This window comes from Strongylocentrotus purpuratus, unplaced genomic scaffold (genome assembly GCF_000002235.5).
Source record: "Strongylocentrotus purpuratus isolate Spur 01 unplaced genomic scaffold, Spur_5.0 spur5_scaffold_16, whole genome shotgun sequence".
Lineage (NCBI taxonomy): Eukaryota > Metazoa > Echinodermata > Echinoidea > Camarodonta > Strongylocentrotidae > Strongylocentrotus > Strongylocentrotus purpuratus.
In genome coordinates this window covers 13,932,517-13,959,168 of record NW_022145601.1, presented here as the reverse complement: position 1 = coordinate 13,959,168, position 26,652 = coordinate 13,932,517, and the positions used below count along the sequence as shown (strand labels likewise).

The 26,652-nt window shown below is 38.4% G+C and overlaps 1 protein-coding gene and 1 pseudogene across 1 annotated transcript; one reads left to right on the top strand and one right to left on the bottom strand.

The window, feature by feature from the left end:
• Positions 1–4,141: 4,141 nt before the first annotated feature.
• Positions 4,142–18,493, top strand: LOC588909 (annotated as a pseudogene).
• A 1,238-nt stretch (positions 18,494–19,731) lies between these two features.
• Positions 19,732–23,375, bottom strand: LOC115924681. The gene is made up of 4 exons (XM_030987411.1): positions 23,297–23,375; positions 22,528–22,647; positions 21,879–21,986; positions 19,732–19,740 (listed from the first exon to the last, which is right to left on the bottom strand). Exons 1-4 carry the CDS (start codon positions 23,372–23,374, stop codon positions 19,732–19,734), a joined length of 315 nt encoding a protein of 104 aa, XP_030843271.1. The 5' UTR covers position 23,375.
• Between the last annotated feature and the right edge of the window lie 3,277 nt (positions 23,376–26,652).

Genomic DNA, 26,652 nt, shown 5'->3' with positions numbered 1-26,652 from the left:
ACTTGATTCTTAACTGGGAACGATTGATAGGAACATCATAATTGTAGATCTTGTCAGTTATTTAACAAGATATGATGATAGAAAAGGATTTCTGAAATGATATGCGCCCATCCTATCCCTCCCGTTTGTTCAATCCCCCCCCCCCCCCACCTCTCTCTCTTTCTCTCTCAATGCACGTCCGTCTCTGTGTGTCTTTCTGTATGTATGTCCCTCTCTTTCTCATTCTCCCTCTCAGACAGATCTCTCTCTCTCTCTCTCTCTCTCTCAATGTATGTCTCTCTCTCTCTCTGTGTCTATGTGTGTGTGTGTGTCCCTCTCTTTCTCATCCTCCCTTTCAAACAGATCTCTCGTTCTCTCCCCTGTTCTGTATATCACCTTCCTTCATTTTACGAACGATGTAAGTTTTCTTTTAAGCCACCCAAACTATTTCCACTAATCTTGTTTGATATGCCCCCTGTTCTTTTTCTGCTCCCCTCCTTCTCAACCTTGATTCTTCCTCTTTTTCTCTGACTGGACTGTTTCCTTCATCTGCCACTTGGTGCAAGTCAAGTGTATTTCTCTTTCTATCGTGCTCTTTGAGTAAAGTTCTCAAGGTATCTGTTAGCAGAAATCTGCAGGTTCTTTTTGTTCTTTGAGGTCAGGATTTAAGAGCTAGAATTAGATATCATCATGTCATTTTGCACCATTTGCAATTAAAGCTGAGTGATTTTAGTTATTCAATTCATTAAAGAAATGAAAAAAGTTGGTCATTATCATTCAATAACAATATCTTTATTAATCGATTAATGAAACATTTTACAGTGAATGAAACTATATATAAATGACATAATAAACATGATGAAGAAAAAGATGAACATTCAATTAATCAGGTATGGAAGAAAGTTCGATAAATATATACATGTATGCTTGCTTATAAAGACTACGAATAAGAATAAATGACATTGTGACAGTACAAAAGAGTGGAAATGAGACAGACAAATATAAAACAGAGAGATAGAGAGGGGGAGGGGGAGAGAGAGAGGGGGAGGGAGAGAGGGGGAGATAGAGAGAGGGGGAGGGGGAGAGAGGGGAAAGAGATGTAGGTTAATTTATGGATAATGTCCATTTAATTTCTGATAAAAAGTAAGAACTTTTGGGGCTTAAAATACATCATCGGGGATCTCAATTTTGTTTTCCTTTCTCAACTTTGGGAGGGGGACCCCACCCAAACCCAACCCTAGTATATGCATTTCCAATCCATTTTCTAAAAGTGGGGATGGAGCAAACTCATGCTAAAAATGAGCACATTGATTAATGTCTGCATACCACGTGACCTCAAAAACACACCGCTTTATTTTACAAATTTACAAATATGAAGTCCCGTAAGGTATGTCCACCTCCCAATATCCACAGCGTTTGGAATCAATGATGCCACTGTTTGTTGGCTAATTCGGGTCGGAATCGCCCAGCATTTATACGTTTTGAAGCTTAGGGTAACAAATAAACACGATGAAACTAGAAATTAACACAGCGGAAAAGATCCTGTGGGAGTGTGTGTGTGTGGGGGGGGGGTATTAATAAGATACATGTATATACAATACTAAATTGCAAACACAGGTATGGGAGCGGCAAAACACTATGGGATCTCATTCCATAGTTGCCTCCCCCACCCCCCCCCCCCCCCCTCTCTTGGCCGGCCAATAGAATCATGGATCTGCTACTTTTATTAAACTGCAGCAAATCACGACTCTGGCAAACATGGTGCAAAGACAGAGGGAGACCGAGGTATGACGCTTATCAGCCTTCATCAGATCGCAGTTATCCCTAGAACAAAAACGAAAGGGGGAAAATGAGGTGAATAAAAGAAAAATTGCATATTAACCATTTAGTTAATGTTTACCTCTTTTAAACATTTGAATCGCTATCAATAATTGTGTTGATAGATAGGCCAATCTCATCCTAAAGCCATTGTGGCTCAAAGTCTAGCTTTGAACATCCCTGAACAAAATTATCAATAACCACCAACCACCATCAACGTTTTCACATGAACGATTCCTACAAACATAGCCATAGGAAAATGAAGCTAAGCTTTGCTTACAATCTCCATCATTTCTTCATCAGGTCTGTCCGACCATCGAATTTCTGGAGCAGTGTCCAGTCCCAATCTCTCATCGGTTGGTTGGACACCCATGGGTAGCACTTCTGGTGTATATCCTTCCTTCAGAAACGATAGAGAAAAATATTAGATTTGTATTATGATTTTTGTATACAAAGGTTTATCACAGTATATATATTCATGTTATTTATATTATGACATTATCATCCAGATCGATGCATATCATTATAATATTTCAAAGGTTCCAATATTATTTAGGGCTGGGGCTTGAGACCCCTCCACTAATCGAATGACTTAATCGATTAGCAGAAGCAACAATCCTTTTAGATCATTAAATTAAAATACATTTATAATCCTTGTCTGTCACGGTAATACTTTCACAAAATAATAATTATTGATGCAATAACAATTCATGACTATGATAGCAGACTCCTAGAATAATTAGTGTTTTTTTTTTACATGTACGATTCCTGCAAACATGCATGTAGCCACAGGAAAATGAAGCTGTGCTTACAATCTCCATCATTTCTTCTGGAGCAGTGTCCAGTCCCAATCTCTCATCGGTTGGTTCGACACCCATGGGTAGTACTTCTGGTGTATCTCCTTCCTTCAGAAACGATAGAGAAAAATATTAGATTTGTATTATTATTTTTGTGAACAAGGGTTTATAACAATATATATATTTATGTTATTTATATTATATATGACATTATCATTGAGATCGATGCATATCATTATAATATTTCAAAGGTTCAATATTATTTAGGGCTGGGGCTAAAGACCCCTCCACTAATCGAATGACTTAATCAATTAGCAGAAGCATCAATGCTTTTAGATCATTAAACGAAAATACATTTATAATCCTTGTCTGTCACGGTAATACTTTCACAAAATAATAATTATTGATTCAATAACAATTCATGACTATGATAGCAGACTCCTAGAATAATTAGTGTTGTTTTTTACATGTACGATTCCTGCAAACATGCATGTAGCCATAGGAAAAATGAAGTTGTGCTTACAATCTCCATCATTTCTTCTGGAGCAGTGTCCAGTCCCAATCTTTCGTCAGTGGGTTGGACACTAATGGGTAGCACTCCTGGTGTTTCTCCTTCCTTCAGAAATGATTAGATTTTGATAACGATTTGTGTATACGTATATATATAGGTACACTGTATATAACCCAAGAGTTAAACTTCATCTAGTTATCCGTTGGTGCATTGTATTCAACTGCTCTAACTTTATACAATTATTAAAGGTAACAAAAAGTTTTGGAAATTTTAATAATATGAAAGCCTTACAATGGGAATAAGATACCCCTCCCCCCCCCCAATTGTTTACAATTAAAGTAGAGAGGTTTTCCGAGGATATTTCCACCGAAACGATTCCCTCCATACAAATGTTTGCGAACCCACCCCCATAACTCATCTATAGAGTCTAAGAGTGCTGAGGGGATTCCCAAATATTCCCGAATAAAAAAATTACTTCTTTCCCTCCCTCCGCCCCCCCCCCCCCCCCCAAAAAAAAAAAAAAAAAAAAATCCAACCCTCGGAAGCTGGTAGGATTATTTTCCTTTTCCGCTCTCCAATCCTTCGAATTTTGACACCTCTCATTTCTTACCTCGTATCTCTCTTCATTGTCGCTTCTGTCTATGTTACGGGATGAATCGCCCCTTCCTTGAAGCTTGGAGGTTGCCATTGTATGACTGAAATATAGAACATAATAAAGTTCAATCGATGATTATGTGATAGCAGATTTCATCAATAAAAAAATAAAATAACTAGCGGCGATTGACAAAATGCTATATTTTGTAACCGATTTAGAGTTCAGAACTTAGGCTGAAGCGGCGGAGCGTTATTAAACGAAGGAAGGAGCACTGAACAAAAATGTTTGTTATTTTTTTTTTGGGGGGGGGGGGAAGGAGCACCTGTATAAAAGAGTGAATACAAAGAAATGAAGTGCTCTCTTCACACTCAGTGGAAAATTATCTGTTTTTGGTAAGCTTTCCCTTGCTGTGTAGCAAGCTTCTTAAGACCCATGTCGTAGATGGCGCTGTTGTTGATGCAGTTTGACGAGGAAGTAGAATGGGACCGCAGTCAACTCTATGTTCAGTATGTGAGTTTATTTCTTTGTCACTTTCTGAGAGTTTAATTCTATCACATCGTCTTGCTGCATCAGCAACAGCGCCAGCCACGACAGAAGCTTGCAGCTCAACAAGGGAAGGCTTATCCAAAAAAAGGAGGTTTCCACTGGTTATGAAGAAAACAATGATTTTCAAGTTTCAACTCCAACCAGATGAACCTCTTCAGTTTTTTCGTTATTCAAAAAACATCTCTCGTCACATCTCTCCATTTTGATTTGACACACTTCGGTAGTTTAGACGGACCTTTGGACTCTCCTACCCTAGACTCCATTGGTCTACAGTGTGATGAATAAAACACAGGAGCATGATAGGTAGACATAAGTAAGTGATACTAACAACAGATGAGAAGGACACTACCCATTAAAGAAAAGGCCAATTTGAGGGGAAATTGTAAAAACCACGGCGCACTGTGTCCCTTCGTCAAATAGGCCTATAGGTGATACAAATTATCTCAAAATTTTCAACAAAAACACGTTATAAATGTCAGTGATTTGGGGATAAAATATTCTCTTCATGCGATGAGCAGAAATCTACATTTTAATAGTCATACTTGGGATCGATTTTTTAGGTTTGAAACTTCTCCGAAATAGTGATTGAAAACCGTTTCGAGATTGGATTCCATAATTTTTAGAGGATTTCCACTCAACACGGAATTATCCAAAATCTGTCTCCCCCAAAAGTGAATTTCAAGGATTGCATATAAATATTAAATTTCCAAGAGTCCGATGGCATGTGATGATCACTGGCGTACTAATGGAGGGGGGGGGGGGGTATTTCTTATTTGATACCAGTGATTTACAAATGTTGCTAAATTGACATGAATTTTCGGGATTTATACTCACTTTTTGGTAAATCATACTTCTCAATGCGTTTGTTGGAAAAATGTCAAATTCTCAATTTTACAGTCAGGCAAAAATTAGAGTTATTTTTTATTTGTTATTTTATTAATTGGTATATAATGATCTACCAGCAGCATAAAGCTGAAAGGGTCAATTAACAAAAGCCTAAGTGCTAGAGCCCGCGAATCGGTGGGGCTCCACCCCTCCCCCAAAACAAACTTTTTAAAAAAGATGTTATACAGAGAAATAGAAAGACAGAAAGAAAAAAGAATAGTACTCTATTTCTTATTTGATACCAGTGATTTACAAATGTTGCTAAATTGAAACAAATTTTCGGGATTTATACTCACTTTTGGGTAAATCATAATTTTTAGTGCGTTTGTTGGAAAAATGTCAAATTCTCAATTTTACAGTCAGGCAATAATTAAAGTTATTTATTTTTTATTTTATTTTATTAATTGGTTTATAATAATCTTCCAGCAGCATAAAGCTGAAAGGGTCAATTCTCAATACTCACTTTTTGGTAAATCATACTTCTCAATGCGTTTGTTGGAAAAATGTCAAATTCTCAATTTTACAGTCAGGCAATAATTAAAGTTATTTATTTTTTATTTTATTTTATTAATTGGTTTATAATAATCTTCCAGCAGCATAAAGCTGAAAGGGTCAATTTACAAAAGCCTTAGTGTCAGAGCCCGCGAATCGGTTGGGCTCAACCCCTCGCCCAAAACACACTTTTTAAAAAAGATGTTATACAGAGAAATAGAAAGACAGAAAGAAAAAAAGAATAGTACTCTATAAGTTTCACAAATAAGGTTTTAAAATAATGCTCATCTGACCGTTATCTAAATGTCTAAAAAGCGTGAGCTTGCGGGGGCCCTTATATGCCCCCTGGATGATGATCTGTCCGTAATTTAATTCCTCAAACCCCTGAGCTCCTGGGGGCTTCGCCCCCTGGACCCCACACCAATTAGTGACCTGCCAGTGCCAGGTCACTAATAAGATATCAACTTGAATGCTTCATATCAGACCGTAATTAAATGCCTAAAACCCCTTTCGCTTCCGGGGTTCAGCCCCTGGACCCCATTAGTGGCCCTAGGGCGGGCCCCTGAATGGTCATCTGACCGTAATGCCCTTGGACCCCACGCCAATTTACGCTCCAATTGCGGCTTCGCTTGCTACGCTCTACCTGATCGTAAATATTTGAGCCCCCCCCCCCTGACCCCCCCCCCCCCCCGCCCCCTTTGAAAAACGTCCTGCAGTGCCGGTATGTAACATGTTATAAAGAGGCGGTTGGTGATGCGAACGTTTGTTCTGCACCCTCCCCCTCCCCCCTAACGTTTCTGCTCATTACGCCACTGGTGGTGATATCATTGTCAACATAATTATTATGTCCTTTTATATTTCTGTTGACGATCGAACTGCATTGTCACATTTCCTTTGTCTATTTTTGCTTTCTGTTTCCAAAGACCAAAGTCCAATAATTTAGGAGAGTACAAACTACATCGGCACGTATATTATATGTTGTATGTTTAGGATACTTTGCATTGCAACTTATTATTTATAGAGCTACATATTAGTTTCTTCATTCCTTATCCAACATAAACTGGAGACATGTATATTGGAATACACAACTGAAATGAAAGGTAAGACATTTTGGTATATATCTTGAGTGTAGCATAGTCATGTAATCCGGAATCAGTTTTGCGGCACAGCTATGTGCAGTAGATAACTTGCTATTTACGATCATGAATATATATCGTTTAGTTTGCTTTGTGTATTGTAAGTACAATACTGATACGAATTTATGAGGCTTAAATGCGAAAAAGGAGGAGTTATTTCATGGAGGATACTCAGTAGGGGCAAAATTTCATTTCAGGTTAATTGTAGGAAATTGATAAAATTATTGGTTAGAACGTTTGGAAACATCCGTTGTTGTTTTATCGGCGCACTGCCTTCTATCCGTACCGTACCATATTTTCATCCCGGTCAACTATCCCTATGACAAGTAACCCCTAGGACACCATACTTCCGGATAACTATCCTACAACATTTAGGCCTATTATTATGCGATATTTTTTTAGTCCGAGGGTTAGCTCTCTGGGTGTAATACGGGTAGTGTTTCAGAGGTGAGTTGTCTACGGAGAGTTTTCTGTGAGCGTATGCCTGTGATTTAAAGGGCGTGTAGCCTGACGAGACTAAGTGTCTTTCCTGTGGCCTGACTCGGGAGCCAATCGGGTATAATACGACAACGGACGACGATACCGCAGCAACCACGTGCGTGCAACATACGCGAAACCGAAGCGTGATGAGAACTTCGGTCTATTTTGCGAGCGCTGACCATAGATATTAGGGACTTTTAGATTCGCACGAAGACTATGGGGATTCCTACGATCGACGTCCTTTCAATGCACTGCCTTGAATGGACGTCACACGTATCAGTCCACGCAATTAAATCTAAAAGTCCCTAATACGACTATACGGACGACGATACCGCAGCAAACACGTGCGTGCAACATACGCGAAACCGAAGTGTGAGGAGAACTTCGGTCTGTTTTGCGAGCGCTGACCATAGATATTAAGTCGCTGACTACTGTTAATCAAGTCCATTCGTTAACGCACAGTTCTCCAGAAGGAGACGTAGATGGCGATTAACAAGTATTTGCCAAGCTACACTACCAGGAGTATCTAATTGTTCAAGACGATTCACTGTATCCACAAAATTAAGTTCATGGATAAATTGGAACTCTAAAAATCTACGGGGAGCTAACACCCCCCCCCCCCCCCGGGCATGTAGATATAGGCCAATTTATTTTCTTGCTTTTTTACACTACAATAATGAGCCACAATAAGGAGCAAAGCAACGAGAATTGTACTTTTCACTTGTTCAGGCAACTTGTTCTACAAAAAAGCGGCTGCATAAATTATGGCAAAGGCCTTTCCCCGTATGACTTTGTCATGGTTTGAGGAACACAAAGCAGGGACTTGGAACTGGAAAGTAGCACTCTATCTGGTTTATATGGAGTTAGCAATTCGTTAAGATAAAAAGGAGCTACTTGATGTAAACATTGTTAAGTTAATAGAAGTACTTTAAATTGGATACGATATCTGATGGGTAGCCAATGTAGATCTCTTATTAGACTGGAGTATTTATTGATTCATGTTTCTTTGTGCAACAAGTCGCGCTGCAGAATTTTGAAGGAGTTGTAGTCTTTGAATTCGAGAAGAAGGGAGACGAGAAAGCAAACTATTACAGAAATCAAAAAAGCACATTACAAAAGCATGAAATAAACGTTCAATGGTTGATCTGTCTAATAAACTTGGAATTTTACCTATTTTGTGTAATACGATTGATGAGACAAAATTTTCAAGTGTGAACTTCAGTTATCATCAAAAATAAAAACCTACATTTCTGAATAATTTAGTTGCATAAACTAGAGTGCCATTCATGCTCTAATACATTTTAACCTTCATACTTAAGAGGGGCGCATAATCCTCAAAAGAAAATCCAACCTTGATAGCAAACTACTGAAGATGAAAGCAGAAAATTATCAATAATTCATTGCATTTTTGCACGGGTCCCCTACAGGAAATATTCCTCTGTAGGGCCATGCGTTATGGCTCAAGGCATGGCCACACAGAGGATTTTTTTTTTTATATCTGTCGGGGATCGGGGCAAGATGCAATGAATTATTGATAATTTATTGCATTTTCTTTGTTTTTTGTATTTGTGGGGGCGGCCCTGTACCCTAGCCCCCGCTGCGTACAGTCATGATTTGGTGGCTAAGCAATGGCTTCATTACTGTGAGGCCCCATGATCAAAACCGTGTCGATGTGCTATATTAGCGCCATTTTGTGGGGCATTAATCCTCATTACTGTCAGTTATGAGTTAAGGACGTAGGTTCCCTAGTTGATTAGCATAGTAGCACACACATGCTTTAGCAGTCACGCAAAACAAATTATTATAGAATAAAATCTGAGAATGTGTACTTTTGAGATCTATTAGGAATAAATCATTGCCAAAATCATTCCGTAAATTAGGGTAAAAATAATTATTCCACCATTATGACCAACAGTGTATATTTGTTCAAGATAATTCAGAAAATGATTGTATTCTGATCACAAAATATTGATGTCGATTTCATTGATTTCAGTGTCAGCCAATTTTATACTTTATAAGACGAAAAAAAAGACAGAAAAGTAATCCAAATACTTACATATTGAATGCGGCGAGGAATAATGAAATAAATCAATGTGACCCCAAAAGATGATATAGATGACTCTCCTTGTTGAAGGTGTAAGAACAAGTGAAGTAAACTTGCGTTCCATGTTGTCCCACAGCGAAAATAAATAAGTGAAAAATAAATGGCAGGGAGAGTACTCATGTTGTATGAAGTAATGCGCATGCGTGCACCATTGTTTTTTCTATTGTTACGTGCAGCGAGCTTTCCTAAATAACAACTAGTCTAAGTTTAAACCCGTTTTGATATTTATAGTACAACACATATAGATGTACTTTCTTCCAGTTAATGTTTGTGTTCCAACACACGTTCTGTTTCATAAAGCTTGATATCAATCATGAATGCTAAAGTTCTATAACAAATTTGCTCTCATTTATCAAATGCAAAATTTTAAGTAGATTGTAATAACTATTTTACTTTATTATTGATTTTTTTATGATACGTTTTTCCAAATAACTTATTATGCTGTGTAATATTATAATCGATCCATACATTTAAATCCAATCGGTCATTGCGCATAATATAAGAAGAGATACTATGAGAAGAGCACCGATCTTTTGGGGATAACATTGATTGATCAAGAAAATGAGCATTTGTTATACCATTTTTTAATTCTGGTAAAGTATTTGATTTTCATGGGAAAAGAACGGAGTTTACCTATAACCGTGGATGAATTTAACGCAGTTTCTAAGAAGATGAATTAGAGGAAAACAATTTGGCCTTTATGAAAAATAATTTAACCTGCCTCTGCATTTTGTTCGGCGTAAGTGAGAAATACTGTGTGTGTGTGTGTGTGTGTGTGTGATTGTCAAGTCGACGTGATTGTTCGTTCTATGTTCATTGGTCGGACGGCCTTTAGTAAAAACCCTCGGAAAAGTTTAGTGGGTTTACAGTGAAATAGTATTTCGGAGGAAGAAAGAAAATCGTAGTACAAAATTTAAAACCAGTTCGTCTACTACCCGATAAGTCTATTCCCATATGGTCTACAGACATTACACGCGGCCGTTCCACTTTCCACATGGTTTATTAACCATTTCGTCTACTCATCATATAGGCTAATATAGGCTAATAGCTTTTGGTCTAATTTCTATTTGGTCTTTTCTCCAATGGTTTATGAAAATATGTTATTATATTTAGTTTACCGTGATTATTAAGACACTTTTAAATGATCTGTCATTCTTGGGAACCTACAAAAAAAACAAGCTATGCTTTCCAGTAGGCTCCTGTTTCATTTCATGATTTTTAACTTAATACTTCGTCAACTATGTTTTTTGTGTGCAAACAATTGATATGAAATGGAATTAATTCGAAACAATAAATCAATCAATGCCCATGAATCCGTCCAATTCCCTTTTTGTCTAATGCCAATTGTGTCTTCTATCCATAAGATATAATAATTATTTGATGATTATTCTTATTTATGATTGAATGATTATTAGACCATATGGTTAGTAGACGGACTGGGTGTAGACCAAATGAAGATAGACCAATTGGGTAGTAGACGGACTGGGTGTAGACCAAATGGAGATAGACCTATTGGGTAGTAGACGGACTGGGTGTAGACCAAATGGAGATAGACCAATTGGGTAGTAGACGGACTGGGTGTAGACCAAATGGAGATAGACCAATTGGGTAGTAGACGGACTGGGTGTAGACCAAATGGAGATAGACCAATTGGGTAGTAGACGGACTGGGTGTAGACCAAATGGAGATAGACCAATTGGGTAGTAGACGGACTGGGTGTAGACCAAATGGAGATAGACCAATTGGGTAGTAGATGAACCAGTTGTAGACTAAACGGCAATAAACCCTACAAACTATAGCTACAAACTTACTTCGAAGCTGAGTCACGTCTTTCGGATGGTGACGTTAAAGGTCGGTCCCCAGATGTAAATAGTCATATCTGATTGATACACATCTGTAAAAACCGAATTACAAACACACACACGATAATAAAAGAAATTAAGAAAAGAAAGGGAAGAGATAGTTCTCAGTATCATATAATTATTATAGATTCTAGATGGGTAAATGTTGATGAGGTGTAGAAAAGCGCCATGGACTCATTGTTCACATTACATCATCTTAATCACAAACTCGTGATTGAGTATTTCATCTTTTCCATGGTTGTTGGCTATGAAAACCTTCAACCTTTCATAATTTTATCAGCATATTCATAATTTGTAGACCGTTGTCGGCAGATCTTGAGATTATTCACTTTGATTATTTACTTGCTTATTTGAATTTGTTTGATGAAAAACTGTTAACATTTATCAACAAATTTGAAAATCTACCGATCATATATACATTTGCCGGCAAATTAGGTTCGACGTACCCATTCAAAATAATTTTATCTGACTTGCCTGTGCTTCAGAATTTCGATTGAATTTTATATTTTTTCTATTATCTTTATAAGAAAACTTCATTCACATGGAACATTTATATTTTGTTTGAAAACGTGTTACATTTGTTTTTTGTAATTTGTAATTCATTGTTATCCATTCCACTTATTAGTAGAATCCTTGTATGGTGTATGACCAGTTTTAAATCTGGTTCAAACCGGTCCAAAGGGTCTTCCCCTGATGTGACGTCAAGGACCCATTTGACATAGAAATCTCTATGATTAGACATAATAGATATGACAAATTATCTGTTGGATTTGGCCAATCATCGTCTATATGCAAATTTAACGCTGGCTATCTTGAGCTTGGGTACATCGGCGCTCGTTAACGTGCCAAGCTAGCTCATTTCAATTCAACGCATTGCTTAAAGTGGACAAGAAAAAAAGGCCGTCCTGTATTTCTACTTCATGGAGAAAATTTTGTTTTGTGCATGTTCTTTTAGTGCAGTTTCACGTGGTGGGAGATAATGTTTTTCGTTAATTTTGACCATATTCTGTAGGCAGTGGAGACTTGGAATCTATACTTTGTGAAGATCTATTGACCTAGACCTAAATCTAAGTTGAATGTTAGTGTTATGGATTTGGATTGCCATGGAGTTTTTGATAAAAACTTCTCACTTGTAACATGATAACAAAAAAGTAAGTATATCATTTAATTTTGAATATCTTAGAGGAAGTTTTGTCATTCGATGAAAGAACACATTAATAAATTAATTGGTTAACATATATATTTCAGATTTACTACGCTCAATGGCACGAATCCACCATAATGCCTTTATTTTGAAGTGAGCGGTTGTTGAAGGTTGATGAAAAAACTGCGTAATTTATGTATTAAATGTTACTTATTATATTCCATCTACTGTACTAACCCCCCATCATGCAAACAATCCTGAATAAAATTCTCAAACCAGAAAGATATTTATGGTTTTCATTGAGTTTGAAGTCGTTAACGTGTAACCCCCTTTAACAGTAAATTTTTTCACAACCGTTTTCCATGAAAACAGGACGTAAAACAGGCGTTTAAAAATCTTTCAACATTGAATTGTTTTGAATGGTTTATAGAGCCAACTCATTTCTCTGTGACGATTTACATTCACCTAAAATTCAATATAATTATAATAATATGGTTGGGAGAATTTAGGAATCGATCAGATCAATTTTTCCCATTTTTATTATCAATAATGGTCTCTACATTCACTCAAACTCTAGCATTGAAGTCACTACCTTAGCACCATTTTCTCTCATCGGGGGGGGGGGGGGGTAATCATGGTAACAATATTGAGAGGAATGTGTACTTGTATATTAGAGTGAATCAGAAGGGAGAGGGGGGGGGGGGTAAGGAAGAGAAAGTAGTAAGAAACCAAATTTGAATATATGTAATAATGACTTCTCTGTAAGGATTGAACCAATTTACTATATTCAATATGTTTCTTGTCGTAGTGATTACAGACTATAATAGAGGCCTGAAATGAAATGCATTCTCTTCATAAAGTAGTGAATTTTTCAATATTTGAAAGAATGTTCGGCTATGAAAAGGATATGTTTTGACGTATTTATTTCTTATGCCTAAATACTACATTTATTCATGCAAATTTCAAAGTAAAATACCCAATTTTCAGGGTTTCAGAAATTACATTACTATAATAAAGATCTTGAATATCGTATTGCAAAAAAGAAAAACAAACACCCTTGTACTTTACAAAATGGAAATTTGTTTTATAATGTTCGATCGGTACATGTACATGTAAAAATTGCCTGCATCTTAGCGTAAATTTACTTTTCGTGAGGTTTTGATCTACGTTTTACTGCTTTTTTGTAATATTTTTTATAATAACTTGTAAATATTGTGATTGTTTTTTTATTTTTCAATAAAACACATGAAGAAAAAAAATGCATTCTCTTCCAAATGTGTTCATAGTATCGCTGCCGAGAATGTCCTTAACACAAGAGTAGGATACAAAGCTCCTATAAATTATTCCTTACAAAAAATTGTCAGTTGAAATGGTCAAATTGCGAAATAGGGGAACAAATCTCTGTCGTGTGATTAAATAAACACAATTTGTTGATGTCATGGGACAGGTTCGAATCCTGTGAGATTCCGGTCAAACCGATCACTAAGAATCTTCTTTGGTGTCCATACATCATCATTATTGTATTTTATCCAATTATTATATATCATTTAGGTTCTAAATCTCGTGTCAATCGTAGCATGGTGACATCTATGTATCACTAAACCTTCCATGCTTTATCTTGGCAGCTCTACCATGGAAACCTTTTAAAAAACGCTCAATACACATCTCTTCAATTTGGAAAAAGGAGTATATATTCTGATTTATAAGTAAATTTACTATTTGCTCAACAGTCGAAATTACTCTTGAGCTAAACAGTGCGTCCCAGAAAGAAGAAGAAAAGAAAAAACGAACCCCGAAAACTAACAATTATTGTGAACGAACTAGGCCTACTATGCGCTTTTCATCAAAATTATACTTTGATTGAATTAATTCCGGCAAACTTGTACATAGTACATGTGCACATGTGATACTAAGTTACTAACTACAAAGAAATGTAATAATACTAGTAGTGGATAAATTGCAAGGTACCCAATGCGCTCCAATATTACCCCGGCTCTGCTAGGCTACCGATTTGGGCACCCACAGCATTCAATGAATTCTTTCCTACCGTTACCCATTTAACACCTGGTAAATAATAATGATAATAATATTCAGTTCTTGTATAGCGCATAATACGTTATGAAATAACATCTCTATGCGCTTCCAAAGAGCTTTGGAAACTATTAACCTAGCATCAACTCCGGCAGCCGTATTCAGTGCACAGTGCATTTCAAGGAATAATCCTACCAGGTACCCATTACCTCGTGTGGCAAATGTAGATTAATGCCTTGCTTAAGGACATAAGTGCCGTGGTGGGACTCGAACCGCAGACCCTGTGATCCACAGTACGACGACTTATCCACTAGCACACAACACCTCTACGGTGTATACAAATAGACGTTTTGTTTTACCCCTTATCGCCGTACCGCGCGGACTACGCCCAATCTTTAAAAAAAAAAACCACTTTATACGCGTTTTCTTGGTCACACATGCTTACAGTATTTATATTTGACTGAGATCCCTTGGATATATACGTTTCTTATACTTCTTATCTGTGGAAACTGTCTTTAAAGAATTAGTGATAATCATTTTCTATTTCAACAACATCGCCACCGTGAGGCATACATGTCTCACTCGGTTTGAGCTGGCAGCCTGGCACACCCTGCCGGTCATTATTGTTGTCATTTGCTTGCCTTACATAGCAATTTGAACTCTATATTTTGTGTGCTCGACTTGGCCGAACTAAAATATCGATGATTCTGAGTTTACGAGGACGCTCTCGGATGATGGCAAATCATTTACGCTTCAACATAATTCCCTGTAGCGATGTAGTACAAGATGGGAACAACAATATTTACATGTGCATAGCAGAAAGAAAGAGATAGAAAGATAGAGAGAGGGGAGAGAGAGAGAGAGGGGGTGAGAGAGAGCGAGAGAGAGAGAGAGAGAGAGAGAGAGAGAAAGAGAGTCGGCCGATATATATGAGGTATATCTTTGTCCATTGCGAATGATGTTTCTATTGGTCTTTTGCTAGTTTTGCCATTATTGATGTGGCACATAAGCTGCTAGACTATACACACGATCATTCTATTTTTTCTTCGATGTTGACACAATCAAAAAAAATTACAAGTGCGTTGATCAGGACAGCACAAGGGGGCGCTCTTTAACATGATACAGCGTTCTAGAATGATTCTGTTGTTTCACGCAACAGATTGTGTTTTAATGTTTTTATTAGGTTCTCTTTAGCAAGATCCTTGCTTTACCCTAAATAATGTGAATTTGTAACTTTAGGATACTCGTGGAATTATCCGCTCTCTAGTTCTTACCAGATCAAAAACACGAAATCTTAGTATGTTTGTTAGAGGAGAAAACATCGATAAGGCTTCCGGTGCTCAATTTTTTTGTTTATTTTCACAAATGCTCCCTTAGTTTTTGAACCTGTAATAAGTTCCTCTGGTGCTGATGATAATACTATTTCTGGGATTTCCTATAATCAAGTGCATAATGGTTTCACACGTGATCAGGTAAATATTATTGATTTCTTCATGTGGTTAACTGTATGATTTAAATCTACCTTTACCAAGTACTTGAATGAAAATGATGAAATCGCATCTCGTCCTCGTCAATTATGTCTACTTTCCTGTCTTTGCAGTTGAAGCCTGTATATAATTTTATAAATTTGTAAACTTAATTGTAAAAGTTATTTGAATTTAGATTGAAAATATGATCACAATTTAACATAGCATGATTCTCTAATCCTTTCTCTCAGTAAACGACTATACTTGTCTAGTTCTGGGAGGTGATCTCTGATTGATTGATTTTATTTATTCATTTCATATAACAATTGTTTGCACAATAAAGAATATAGTTGACAAAGTAAGATCAAGATCATGAAATGAAACAGGAACCTACTGGAAAGCATAACTTGTTTTTTGTAGGTTCCAAAGAATACGGTATCGGCCCGACCGGTACTACCAAGACGACTCTGATCTCCATCTCGAGCGCATCAACGTCTAGTACACTGAGGCGGCAGGAGGACAATACGTCCAAAGAGCGGTTCTTCTCGACCTCGAGCCAGGCACTTTGGACTCGGTCCGTTCTGGTCCATTTGGTCAGCGTTTCAGACCAGACAACTTCATCTTCAACTTCATCACAGCGCAAAGAGAAACTTATGTTTATTTTGCGCTATATAAATATTGTATTATTGTATTATTATTTATCTTTGGCCAGAGCGGAGCAGGGAACAACTGGGCCAAAGGACACTTCACAGAAGGCGCTAAACTAATTCATTCTGTGATAGACATTGTACGAAAGGAGGCCAAGGGATGTGACTGTATTCAGGTTGGTTTAAAGGTAAAGACCAGTATTGGAAACGCCCCAATTTCAAAAAATGAAATGGAAGCTCTCATTACCAATTATGTGAAAGAATATGTTTTGACTAATACATGATGATAACAAATTTGCCGGGAAACCGCCTACTAATTCATATATTTGGTAAATTTGTTTCTCTCATGGTCTGTGAGAGATATAGGGTAGTCCCATATACATCTTTCTGTGTATAGTGCTTGTAACTTTACGAAGAATGGGCCAAATTTCTTATCATTTTGATGATTCCAGAACCTTGCAGATGCTAGATGCTAGATGATCAACCTTTTCTGATCGATTCCACAACGTTTCTTTCACAATGCAATCTCATGACCATAACTGGTCTTTACCTTTAAAAAACTTGAATGACTGTTTCGATCATAGTAATACATCCTTCACGAAGCATTACAAAACAACCTTCACTTTAATTATAAAGCATTACAATTTTGTTCAGATGCCTGCGTTATGCAGTTGACTTTGGAAGTGTTTTAGGGCAACACTTGTAATTATGTGTCCGTATTTTTGAATTGCTATTATGATTTTATCGTCTGGCGACTGAATTAACAACAGTTCATCTGTTCGATACAAATATCAGAATCCCTTATTTGATATCTTGGTTTGAATAATTTTGTCTGGATTATGTTTACTCATTATTTTATTTTCAAATCATTCATTTAATATTCAATATTTGCCATTATCGGGAGTAGTGGTTCTTTGGCTTTTGTAATTATTATTCAGATGCTGCATATTTGTAATATAGTACTTAACATAATGCTCCGAATCTTTTGATAAATATCCTTTCTTTTGAATTGATAGAAATTTAAAGATATTAATAGAAAGAAGCCACGAAATGAATTCAATATTTGAAATTGTTGCATTCAAGTTATCGTTTCCCCTTAATGAATATTTCCATTTCCTATTCAATTATCATTTTAAGAATAGGTCACTCGCACCAAATGACTAAGAGCCTGGCTTAAACATACGTGACCATTTATTTCATGTGTCTATGTCCACAGGGGTTCCAGCTTACGCATTCTTTGGGAGGTGGAACTGGCTCTGGTGTGGCCACCAAGATCCGTGAGGAATACCCTGATCGGATCATGACGTCCTTCAGCGTTGTCCCTTCGCCAAAGGCTTCAGACGACGTCGTCGAACCTTACAACGCTACCCTGTCCGTCCACCAACTGGTCGAGAATACCGATGAGGCGTTCTGCATCGACAACGGAGCACTCTACGACTTCTGCTGGATTTGCTCCTCTGACAAGCCGTGGTAGTCAACAATACAGGGCCACATCTGTTACCGAGCTAACGCAGCAGATGTTTGATTCTAAGAACATGGTGACAGCCTGTGATCCTCGTAACGGTCGCTACCTCACCGTTGCCGCAATCTTCCGTGGCCGCATGTCCATGGAGGAGGTTGACGAACAGATGCTCAACGTACAGAACAAGAACAGCAGCTACTTTGTCGAATGGATCCCAGATAATGTCAAGACTGTTTTCTGTGACATCCCTCCCCGAGGTCTCGAAATGGCTGCCATCTTCATCGGCAACAGCACCGCCATCCAGGAATTCTTTAAACGCATCTCTGAGCAGTTCTCCGCCATGTTCAGACGAAAGGCCTTTCTTCATTGGTACACTGGTGAGGGTATGGACGAGATGGAGTTCACTGAGGCTGAGAGCAACATGAACGACTTGGTGTCCAAGTACCAGCAGTACCAGGACGCAACTGTCGAAGAGGAGGATTTCGATGAGAAAGAGGAAGAAGAACAAACTGTAAAGATACCTCGTAATTCTCTGTGAATTCGCTAAAAGGGATAGTTGAGTTCTTGTTTAAGACTGCAAATGCCTTCAAAGTGCATGGTTATTGCTCTTATTCTTCTTTATGACATTTCTAGTGCACTTTTATGACCTAAAATTGCTATGAAGTTAATTTTAGACCCCAAAATGTGTGAAATTTAGATTAAAGACGATCATACCAATTCAACTCCAATTTCAAATAAATACAGTGACCGTATTAATAAATAATAATATCTCGTTTTTTAACGGCTGGTCCAAAATTACCGAATATATGTGGGGCACCACAAATATTAGAAATGTTTATATTCATGGATATTTCAGCTGTCTATGAATCGATAATTGTATCATTCAAATTGTATATTCTTTTAAATTCGACACTCAGTTTTACATTATCTTACAAAAAAAATATTTTGTGTAGCTCACTCTCTGCAACAAAACTCAACTATCCCTATATTCATAACTGGGAACGATTGATAGGAACATCATAATTGTAGATCTTGTCAGTAAACAGGATATGTTGATAGAAAAGGATTTCTCAAATGATATGCGCCCATCCTATCCTCCCTTTTTGTTCTCTCTCCCCCGTCTCTCTCTCTCTCTCTCTCTCTCTCTCTCTCTCTCTCTCTCTTTGTCTCTCAATGTATGTCTCGCTCTCTCTGCGTCTCTCTGTGTCCCTCTCTTTCTCATCCTCCCTCTCGGATAGATCTCTCTTTCTCTCTCCTATTCTCTATTTCACCTTCCTTCCTTTTTCTACGTACGATGTGAGTTTTCTCTTGAACTACCCAAAGTAGTTTTACCAATCTTTTTGAATCTGCCCTCTGTTCTTTTTCTGCTCTCCTCCTTCTCATCCTTGATTCTTCTTCTTGTTCTCTCACTGGACTGTTTCCTTCCTCTGCCACTTTGGTACAACTGTATTTCTCTTTCTTTCGATATCTTTGTTCAATTTTGAATAAAGTTCTCGAGGTATCTGTCAGCAGAAATCTGCAGTTTTCTTTTTTTTCCTTTAAGGTCAGGGTTTAAGAGCCAGAATTAAAATGTCATTTTGCACCATATGTAATTAAAGCTGAGTGATTTTAGTTATTCAATTTATTAAAGAAATGAAGAAAAAAGGTTTGTCATTATCAATCAATAACAATATCTTTATTAATCGATTAATGAAATATTTTACAGTGAATGAAAGTATATATAAATAACATAATAAACAAGATAAAGAAGAAAGTTTGATGAATATATATGCTTGCTTATAAAGACTAAGAATAAGAATAAATGACATTGTGACAGTAAAGAAGAGTGGAAATGAGACAGACAAGTATAAAGCGGAGAGAGAGAGAGAGAGAGAGGGGCGGAGCTAAGGGGAAAGAGATGACGGTAAATAGGATGGTTAATGAGGCCGATATCTGAAGAATATATTGGAGAAAAGGAGAGAAATATGGGGATGTCTAGAGAAGAGAGAAAGAGAAAGGGAGCGAGAGAGAGATAGAGAGAGAGAGAGAGAGACTGTGTGTTTTACAAAGTAATAAGATATCAAACATCGGTCATGAATAGAAAACAGGAATCATGATTAAATGAAGCCACCATGATTGAATACCAAGATTGGTCGCTCTTAAATCAGTGATTTTCTTGCAGTAATCCATGATCACCATCATGACCAGGCACCTTGGTAGCTGATTCTCTATGATTTGTTTTATCTTTTGTTGGAAACTATTATTTTATCACATATTTTGTTGAAAACACAGTTGAATAAAATGGTGCACGTAGATTTGAATAAATGGAATATGCATTAATATCTACTCAGAAATTACTGTTAAGAATCACCTTACACTCGGTAATGTAGGAATCAAAGTCAGTCAAACAAAACTGAAGAGAAAAAACTCTAGTGCGTTATAAATTTTAAGGAGCATATATACACCGATTTATTCGGTTCAATGCTAATCATCATCCACAATAACATCAGTGACAGTATAGAACATATTTATCAATACAGGGTTATGGTATATAAACAACAAAAAAGAGATTCTAGTAATAGTCCAAACGTCATGTAGCTCATCGAGTCTACCTTGCCCATTATATACTCATACACATGTCATGTTCAGACGATAATCATAAATTCAACATATCAATAGTATACATATTAATATGTGACATAAATCAAACCAAGTAGCAAGCTGGGAAATGAGAGACAGTGGAAGAAGAAGGCATTGTACAGACAACATTGTGTGAACATTGATCCGTAACTGAGAAACTTCGGGGATTTTAAAATCTCAACATTTTATTTTATTATATAGTCACTTATCCAACATTAAGACTTTTTAGCATTATAGGTCTAATATACATATATTGGGATTCAAAATTTCAAAATTTCCTCAGTTTGGGAGCTTCCAAGCTTAAAGTGACACATCCATTAATTTTCGATAACAAGTAAGAAGATTAATTTGGGGCCTTATAATGCATCATCGGGGATCTCAAATTATTTGTTTTCCTTCTCACCTTTGGGAGGTGGATCCCACCCAAACCCATCCCTAATATATGAATTTTCCATTTTTCCATTTTATAAAAGTAGGGACGATCGTTCAAACAAAGCGAATTATTAATTTATCCATCAACTTTATTTAAACAAAAATGAGAACATTGATTTGTCTACATTCCATGTGACCTCAAAAACACACCGTAGTCCGGTCACCCACAGCGTTTGGAATCAACGATGCCCCGTTTGTTGTCGAATTTGGGTCGGACTCATTCAGCATTATACGTTTTGAAGCTTAGAGAAACAAATAAACTCAACGAAACTATAAATTAACACAACGAAGTAGATCATGTGTGTGTGTGTGGGGGGGGGGGGGTTGTAAGAAGATATATATATATATACAAGACTAAACTGCAAACCATGTAGGTCTGGGAGCGGCAAAACAAGATGTGGCCCCATTCCATAGTAATGTTGTCCCCCCCCCCCCCCCCCCCCCGGCAAAGAAAATCCTGGATCTGCCACATTTATCACTCCTCTGGCATGCCGGGTGCACAGCCAGAGGGAGGCCGGGGTCTGACGGTTACTGCCGTGCGCATGTACAGGTTGGACAATGCACTTCTCTCCCATCCAAGCCTTCATCAGATCGCAGTGATCCCTAGAACAAAACAAAATGAGAGGGGGGGGGGATTAGTTGAATACAAACAAATCAATACAGACCATTTAGGTTTAATGTTTTGCTTTTATGAAAATTTGAATCGCTATCAAATGTTGTGTTGAAAGATCTTATCATGAAGCCTGTATTGCTCAAAGTCTAGCTTTGAGCATCCCTGAACATAGTCAACAACCAACCACCCACCACCATCAGTTATTTCACATGAACGATTATTGCAAACTTCGAAATGTTAAAAATGAAGCTCTGCTTACAATTTCTGTCATTTCTTGATCAGGTCTGTCCGACTCCACACCGCTGTTTCCATCATGATGATCCGTAGTCTGCACACTCAATGGCGGTATCTCTGAGGTATCTTCTTCCTTCAGAAATGATAGAATAAAATGATTAAATGTGGGTAGGTCCATGATATAACCCAAGAGTTAATCTTCATTTAGTTACTAACCGACACCTACGGTAAGACAGACAACCTTTTGTCAAAGAGTTAGATGGTCTTAAATAACTTCGAGGGGCCAAATCTTATGGGTCAAATTGTATGACTCAATGTGCGACTATTTCGGGACAGGCTCAACACTAAAACATAACGACATGCACATTATCATCGAGATCAATGCATATCATTAGATCATTACATGTCGTTATCTCTCCACTAATTGAATGACTATTAGCAGAAGCAACAATCCTTTCAGATCATTGAACGCAAATAAATTAATAATACTTGTGTGCCTCGGTATAACTTTCACAAAATAATGATTATTAATTTAATATCAATTCATGACTATATTTATGATTAGCTGACTCCTAGAATGATTATGCACCTTTACATTTAATCTAGTTTTTTTGCATGAAGTTATTTTCGAGTGTATACATTTATTCGAGAATCCTTTTCTCCAGTCATATTACCTTAACATCAACAACGATCTTTGTCTGTCTCCCTCCACGGTGATCTGTAACCAACACCGAGCATTGATTGGAACGATAGAGGGTGCACTCTATGTGGAAACTTGGACCACTCACTGATACCTGCCAAACATTTAACAGAATTACGAAAAAATTAGATAACTTCTTCCCCCTCCACAATATGTAAGCCTTTCAATGGCAATAAGATACCCCCCTCCATTGTTTACAAGAACGTAGGGAGGTTTCCAAGTGCTGGCGAACCCACCCCCATAACTCAACGGGAGTGCTGAGAGGATTCCCGAATATTCCCGAATTTAAAGAAATGCTTCAGCCATCCCCCCCCCCCCCCCCTGGGGAAAAAAAACGTGTAAAAACACGTGATTTTTTACCTTTTTTGAACGATGCCCTGACCCCCCTGGGGCCCAAGGGGGGGGGGGGGGTTGCAAATTTTTAAATTTCCGAAGGCCCCCCCCCAAAAAAAAATAGAGATTACTACACCCCCCCCCCCCCCCCCTACTGAGCGACTTTTCGGTCGGCGCGATTTTCAATTTTCGGGAGCAAAAAAAAATTTGGGCCCCCTCCCCTAAGAAATCCTGGATCCGCGCCTGCCCCCCCCCCACCCCCCCCCCCCCCTAATTTCAACCATGCATCGAAGGCTCGCCCAAAGTGAGTCTCGAAGTACTAAAGGCTAATCCTAATGCTGGAAGCTGGTAGGATTATTTCACCTTCCCACTCTCCAATCAATGGAACGTTGACACCCCTCATTTCTTACCTTGTATCTCCCTTCATTGTCGCTTCTGCCATTGTTAAGGGATGGAATGTCTCTCTCTTGATGCTTGGAGGTTGCCATCGTATGGCTGAAATTTAGAACATAATAAAGTTCAATCAATGATTATGTGATAGCAGATTTCATCAATAACAAATTAAATAACTAGAGGCGAGTAATGAAAATGGTATATTTTGTAACCGATTTAGAGTGCAGAACTTTAGCCTGAAGCGGCGGAACGTTATTAAAAGAGGGAAGGATCACTAACCACATGTTATTTTGTTTTGTTTTGAAAACGAGCACCTGTAAAGAGTGAATTCATAGCAAATTAATGCTTTTTTCACAATCAGTGGAAAATTATCTGTTTTGGTAAGCTTTCACTTCACTTGGCCGCCATTTTTTAAGCTTACCGCTCATGATGGCGGTCTCCTGCATTTTCTGTAATTTATCTTTTTTTTTGTCATTGAAATTATATTTGTGTTTGTATGCATCTTATTCTATGTACTTAAAAATGTATAATTATGTAAAATGAAGAAATATTTGTTACTTTATGTATATGATTATGTTTAATTTTTGAAAATGCAGAAATAACAACAAACATACAAACTTGCTGTGTAGCAGCAGGCGCGTACACAGGGGTGGAGGGGGTTTAGGGTGTTAAACCCTCCCCTTTGGTATTTTTATGTGTGTAAACCCCCCCCCCCCAAAAAAAAAAAAAAAAAAAAAACCCTAAAACCCCCCTTCCCCCCCCCCTTATTTTTTATTTTATTTTTTTTATTTTTTTTATTATTAAAAAAAATATATATATATATATTCACCTGGCTGACCTAAAAAAGGTGACCTTACCCCACCCCCCTGCTGGCTAAGTCGTTGCGAAATTTTGGCCCGATTTATAAATGTTAACCCCCCCCCCCCCCCCCCCCCCTTGAAAAAATCCTGCGTACGCGCCTGTGTAGCAGACCCATGTCGTAGATGGCGCTGTTGTTGATGCAGTTCGACGACAAAGTAGAATGGGACCGTAGTCTCTGTTTAGTATGTGAGTGTACATGTATATCTTTGTCACTTTCTGAGATTTTCGTTCTATCACATCGTCTTGCTGTATCAGCAACAGCGCAAACAACGACAGAGTTTTGTAGAAGCTTGCAGCACAACAAGGGAAGGCGGTTTCCGCTGGTTATGAAGAAAACAATGATAAACCCCTTCAGTTATTTCGTTATTCAAAAACCATCTCTCATCACATCTCTCCATTTTGATTTGACACACTTCGGTAGTTTAAATGGACCTTTGGACTCTCCTACCCTAGACTCCATTGGTCTACAGTGTGATGAATAAAACACAGGAGCATGATAGGTAGACATAAGTAAGTAGTACTAACAACATTATGAGAAGGACACTCATTAAAGAAAAGGGCAATTTGGGGGGGAAGTTGTTTAAAAAAAACCGCCCCCCCCCCACTCAGTGTTATGTAGGGTACGCATTATTTTTTAAACTTCCATGATGACCTAGTACATTGTATAATGCTTTACCTAGTAAGATGCATTAATCGAGGTAATTTCAGGTCTTACATATTGATGAGCTGTTTGAAATTAACTAGGAGGTATACGCGTATTGGGGAATGTGGCTTGCTGCTCTACTTAAAAAAAAAAACTTCCCATTTCATGTTATGAGTGTTTAGTGTGCATTATATGGGACGTACAGTGATAGATGGAAAGTTATTTCAGTATATTCGAAATGACTTTTAGGTAACTCCTTTTTCCTTCCACATCATCAACATTCAGAAAATGAAGGGAAAAAAAAGAAACGAAAATAACCCGTGAAAAAAAAATATTGTCGGCGAAGCATATGTCGTTGTACTATAATAGTAGCATTTTGTATTTAATGGGACATTTTTTTGGACGGAGCAAATGTCGTCGGAGCAAATGTCACCGGAGCAAGTGTCGCTTCATGCGGAGCAAATGTCGTCGGAGCAATTGTCGGCGGAGCAAATGTCACCGGAACAAGTGTCGCTTCAGGCGGAACAAATATCGGCGGAGCAACTGTCGGCGGAGCAATTGTCGGCGGAGCAACTGTCGGCGGAGCAAGTGTCGTTCGAGGAGCATTTGTCACCGGAGCAATTGTCGCGTTTTGCGGAGCAATTGTCGGCGGAGCAATTGTCGGCCGAGCAAATGTCGGCGGAGCAATTGTCGGCGGGGCAATTGTCGGCGGAGCAATTGTCGGCGGAGCAAATGTCGCTGAGCAAATGTCGCGGAGCAATTGTCGCGTTTTGCGGATTAAATGTCGGCGGAGCAATCGTCGTCGGAGCATGTGTCATGGAACCGCACGAACAGGCCGATGGTGATGCGGATTTTCGTTCTGCCCCCCCCCGCTCCACTCGCTTCGCTTGCTACGCTCTACCTGATCGTAAATGCTTTAGCCCCCCCCCCCCACCCACACTTTGAAACACGTCCCGCAGGGCCTGCACGAACAGGCCGATGGTGATGCGGATTTTCGTTCTGCCCCGCCCCCGCTCCACTCCCTTCACTTGCTACGCTCTACCTGATCGTAAATACTTTAGCCCCCCCCCCGCCCACTTTGAAACACGTCCCGCAGGGCCTGCACGAACAGGCCGATGGTGATGCGGATTTTCGTTCTGCCCCGCCCCTAGCCTCTTGTCGATGCCCTCGCGCTGTTGGAGTCTCTAAATTCTGACGAGCGAAGCGAGTCAGAGAAACCGAGGCGCCTCGGTTTCTCTGACTCGCTTCGCTCGTCAGAATTTAGAGACTCCAACAGCGCGAGGGCATCGACAAGAGGCTACCCCGCCCCCCGCTCCACTCACTTCGCTTGCTACGCTCTACCTGATCGTAAATGTTTTAGCCCCCCCCCCCTCCCCCACTTTGAAACATGTCCCGCGGGGCCTGCACGAACAGGCCGATGGTGATGCGGATTTTCGTTCTGATCCCCACATTACGCCACTGGTGATGATATCATTGTCACATTTCCTTTTATTTTTGGCTTTCTGTTTCCAAAGACCAAAGTCCAAATTCACGAGCGTACAAACTACATCGCCACGTATTACATGTTATGCATGTGTTTAGGATACTTTGCGTTGCGATTCGTTGATATTTATCCATATTTATAGAGCTACATATTACTTTCTTCATTCCGTATCCAACATAAACTGGAGACATATATATTGGAATACACAACAGAAATAAAAGGTAATCGATTTTGGTTTATATCTTGAGTGTTATACATGTATGATAGTATTGTAATCCGGAATCAGTTTGGCGTCACAGCTATGTGCAGTAGATAACTAGCTCTTTACGTGATCATGAATATAGTATCAATTGCTTTCTGTATTGTTAGTACAATACCGATAGCCT

Bases quoted from the DNA above. Each gene is read 5' to 3' on its own strand.
- LOC115924681 (XM_030987411.1), bottom strand. From the start codon at position 23,374: ATGGCAACCTCCAAGCATCAAGAGAGAGACATTCCATCCCTTAACAAT. The intron at 22,648-23,296 runs GTAAGAAATGAG...AATGTTTGGCAG, and splicing joins ACAATGAAGGGAGATACAAG to GTATCAGTGAGTGGTCCAAG. The intron at 21,987-22,527 runs GTAATATGACTG...TCATTTCTGAAG, and splicing joins AGATCGTTGTTGATGTTAAG to GAAGAAGATACCTCAGAGAT.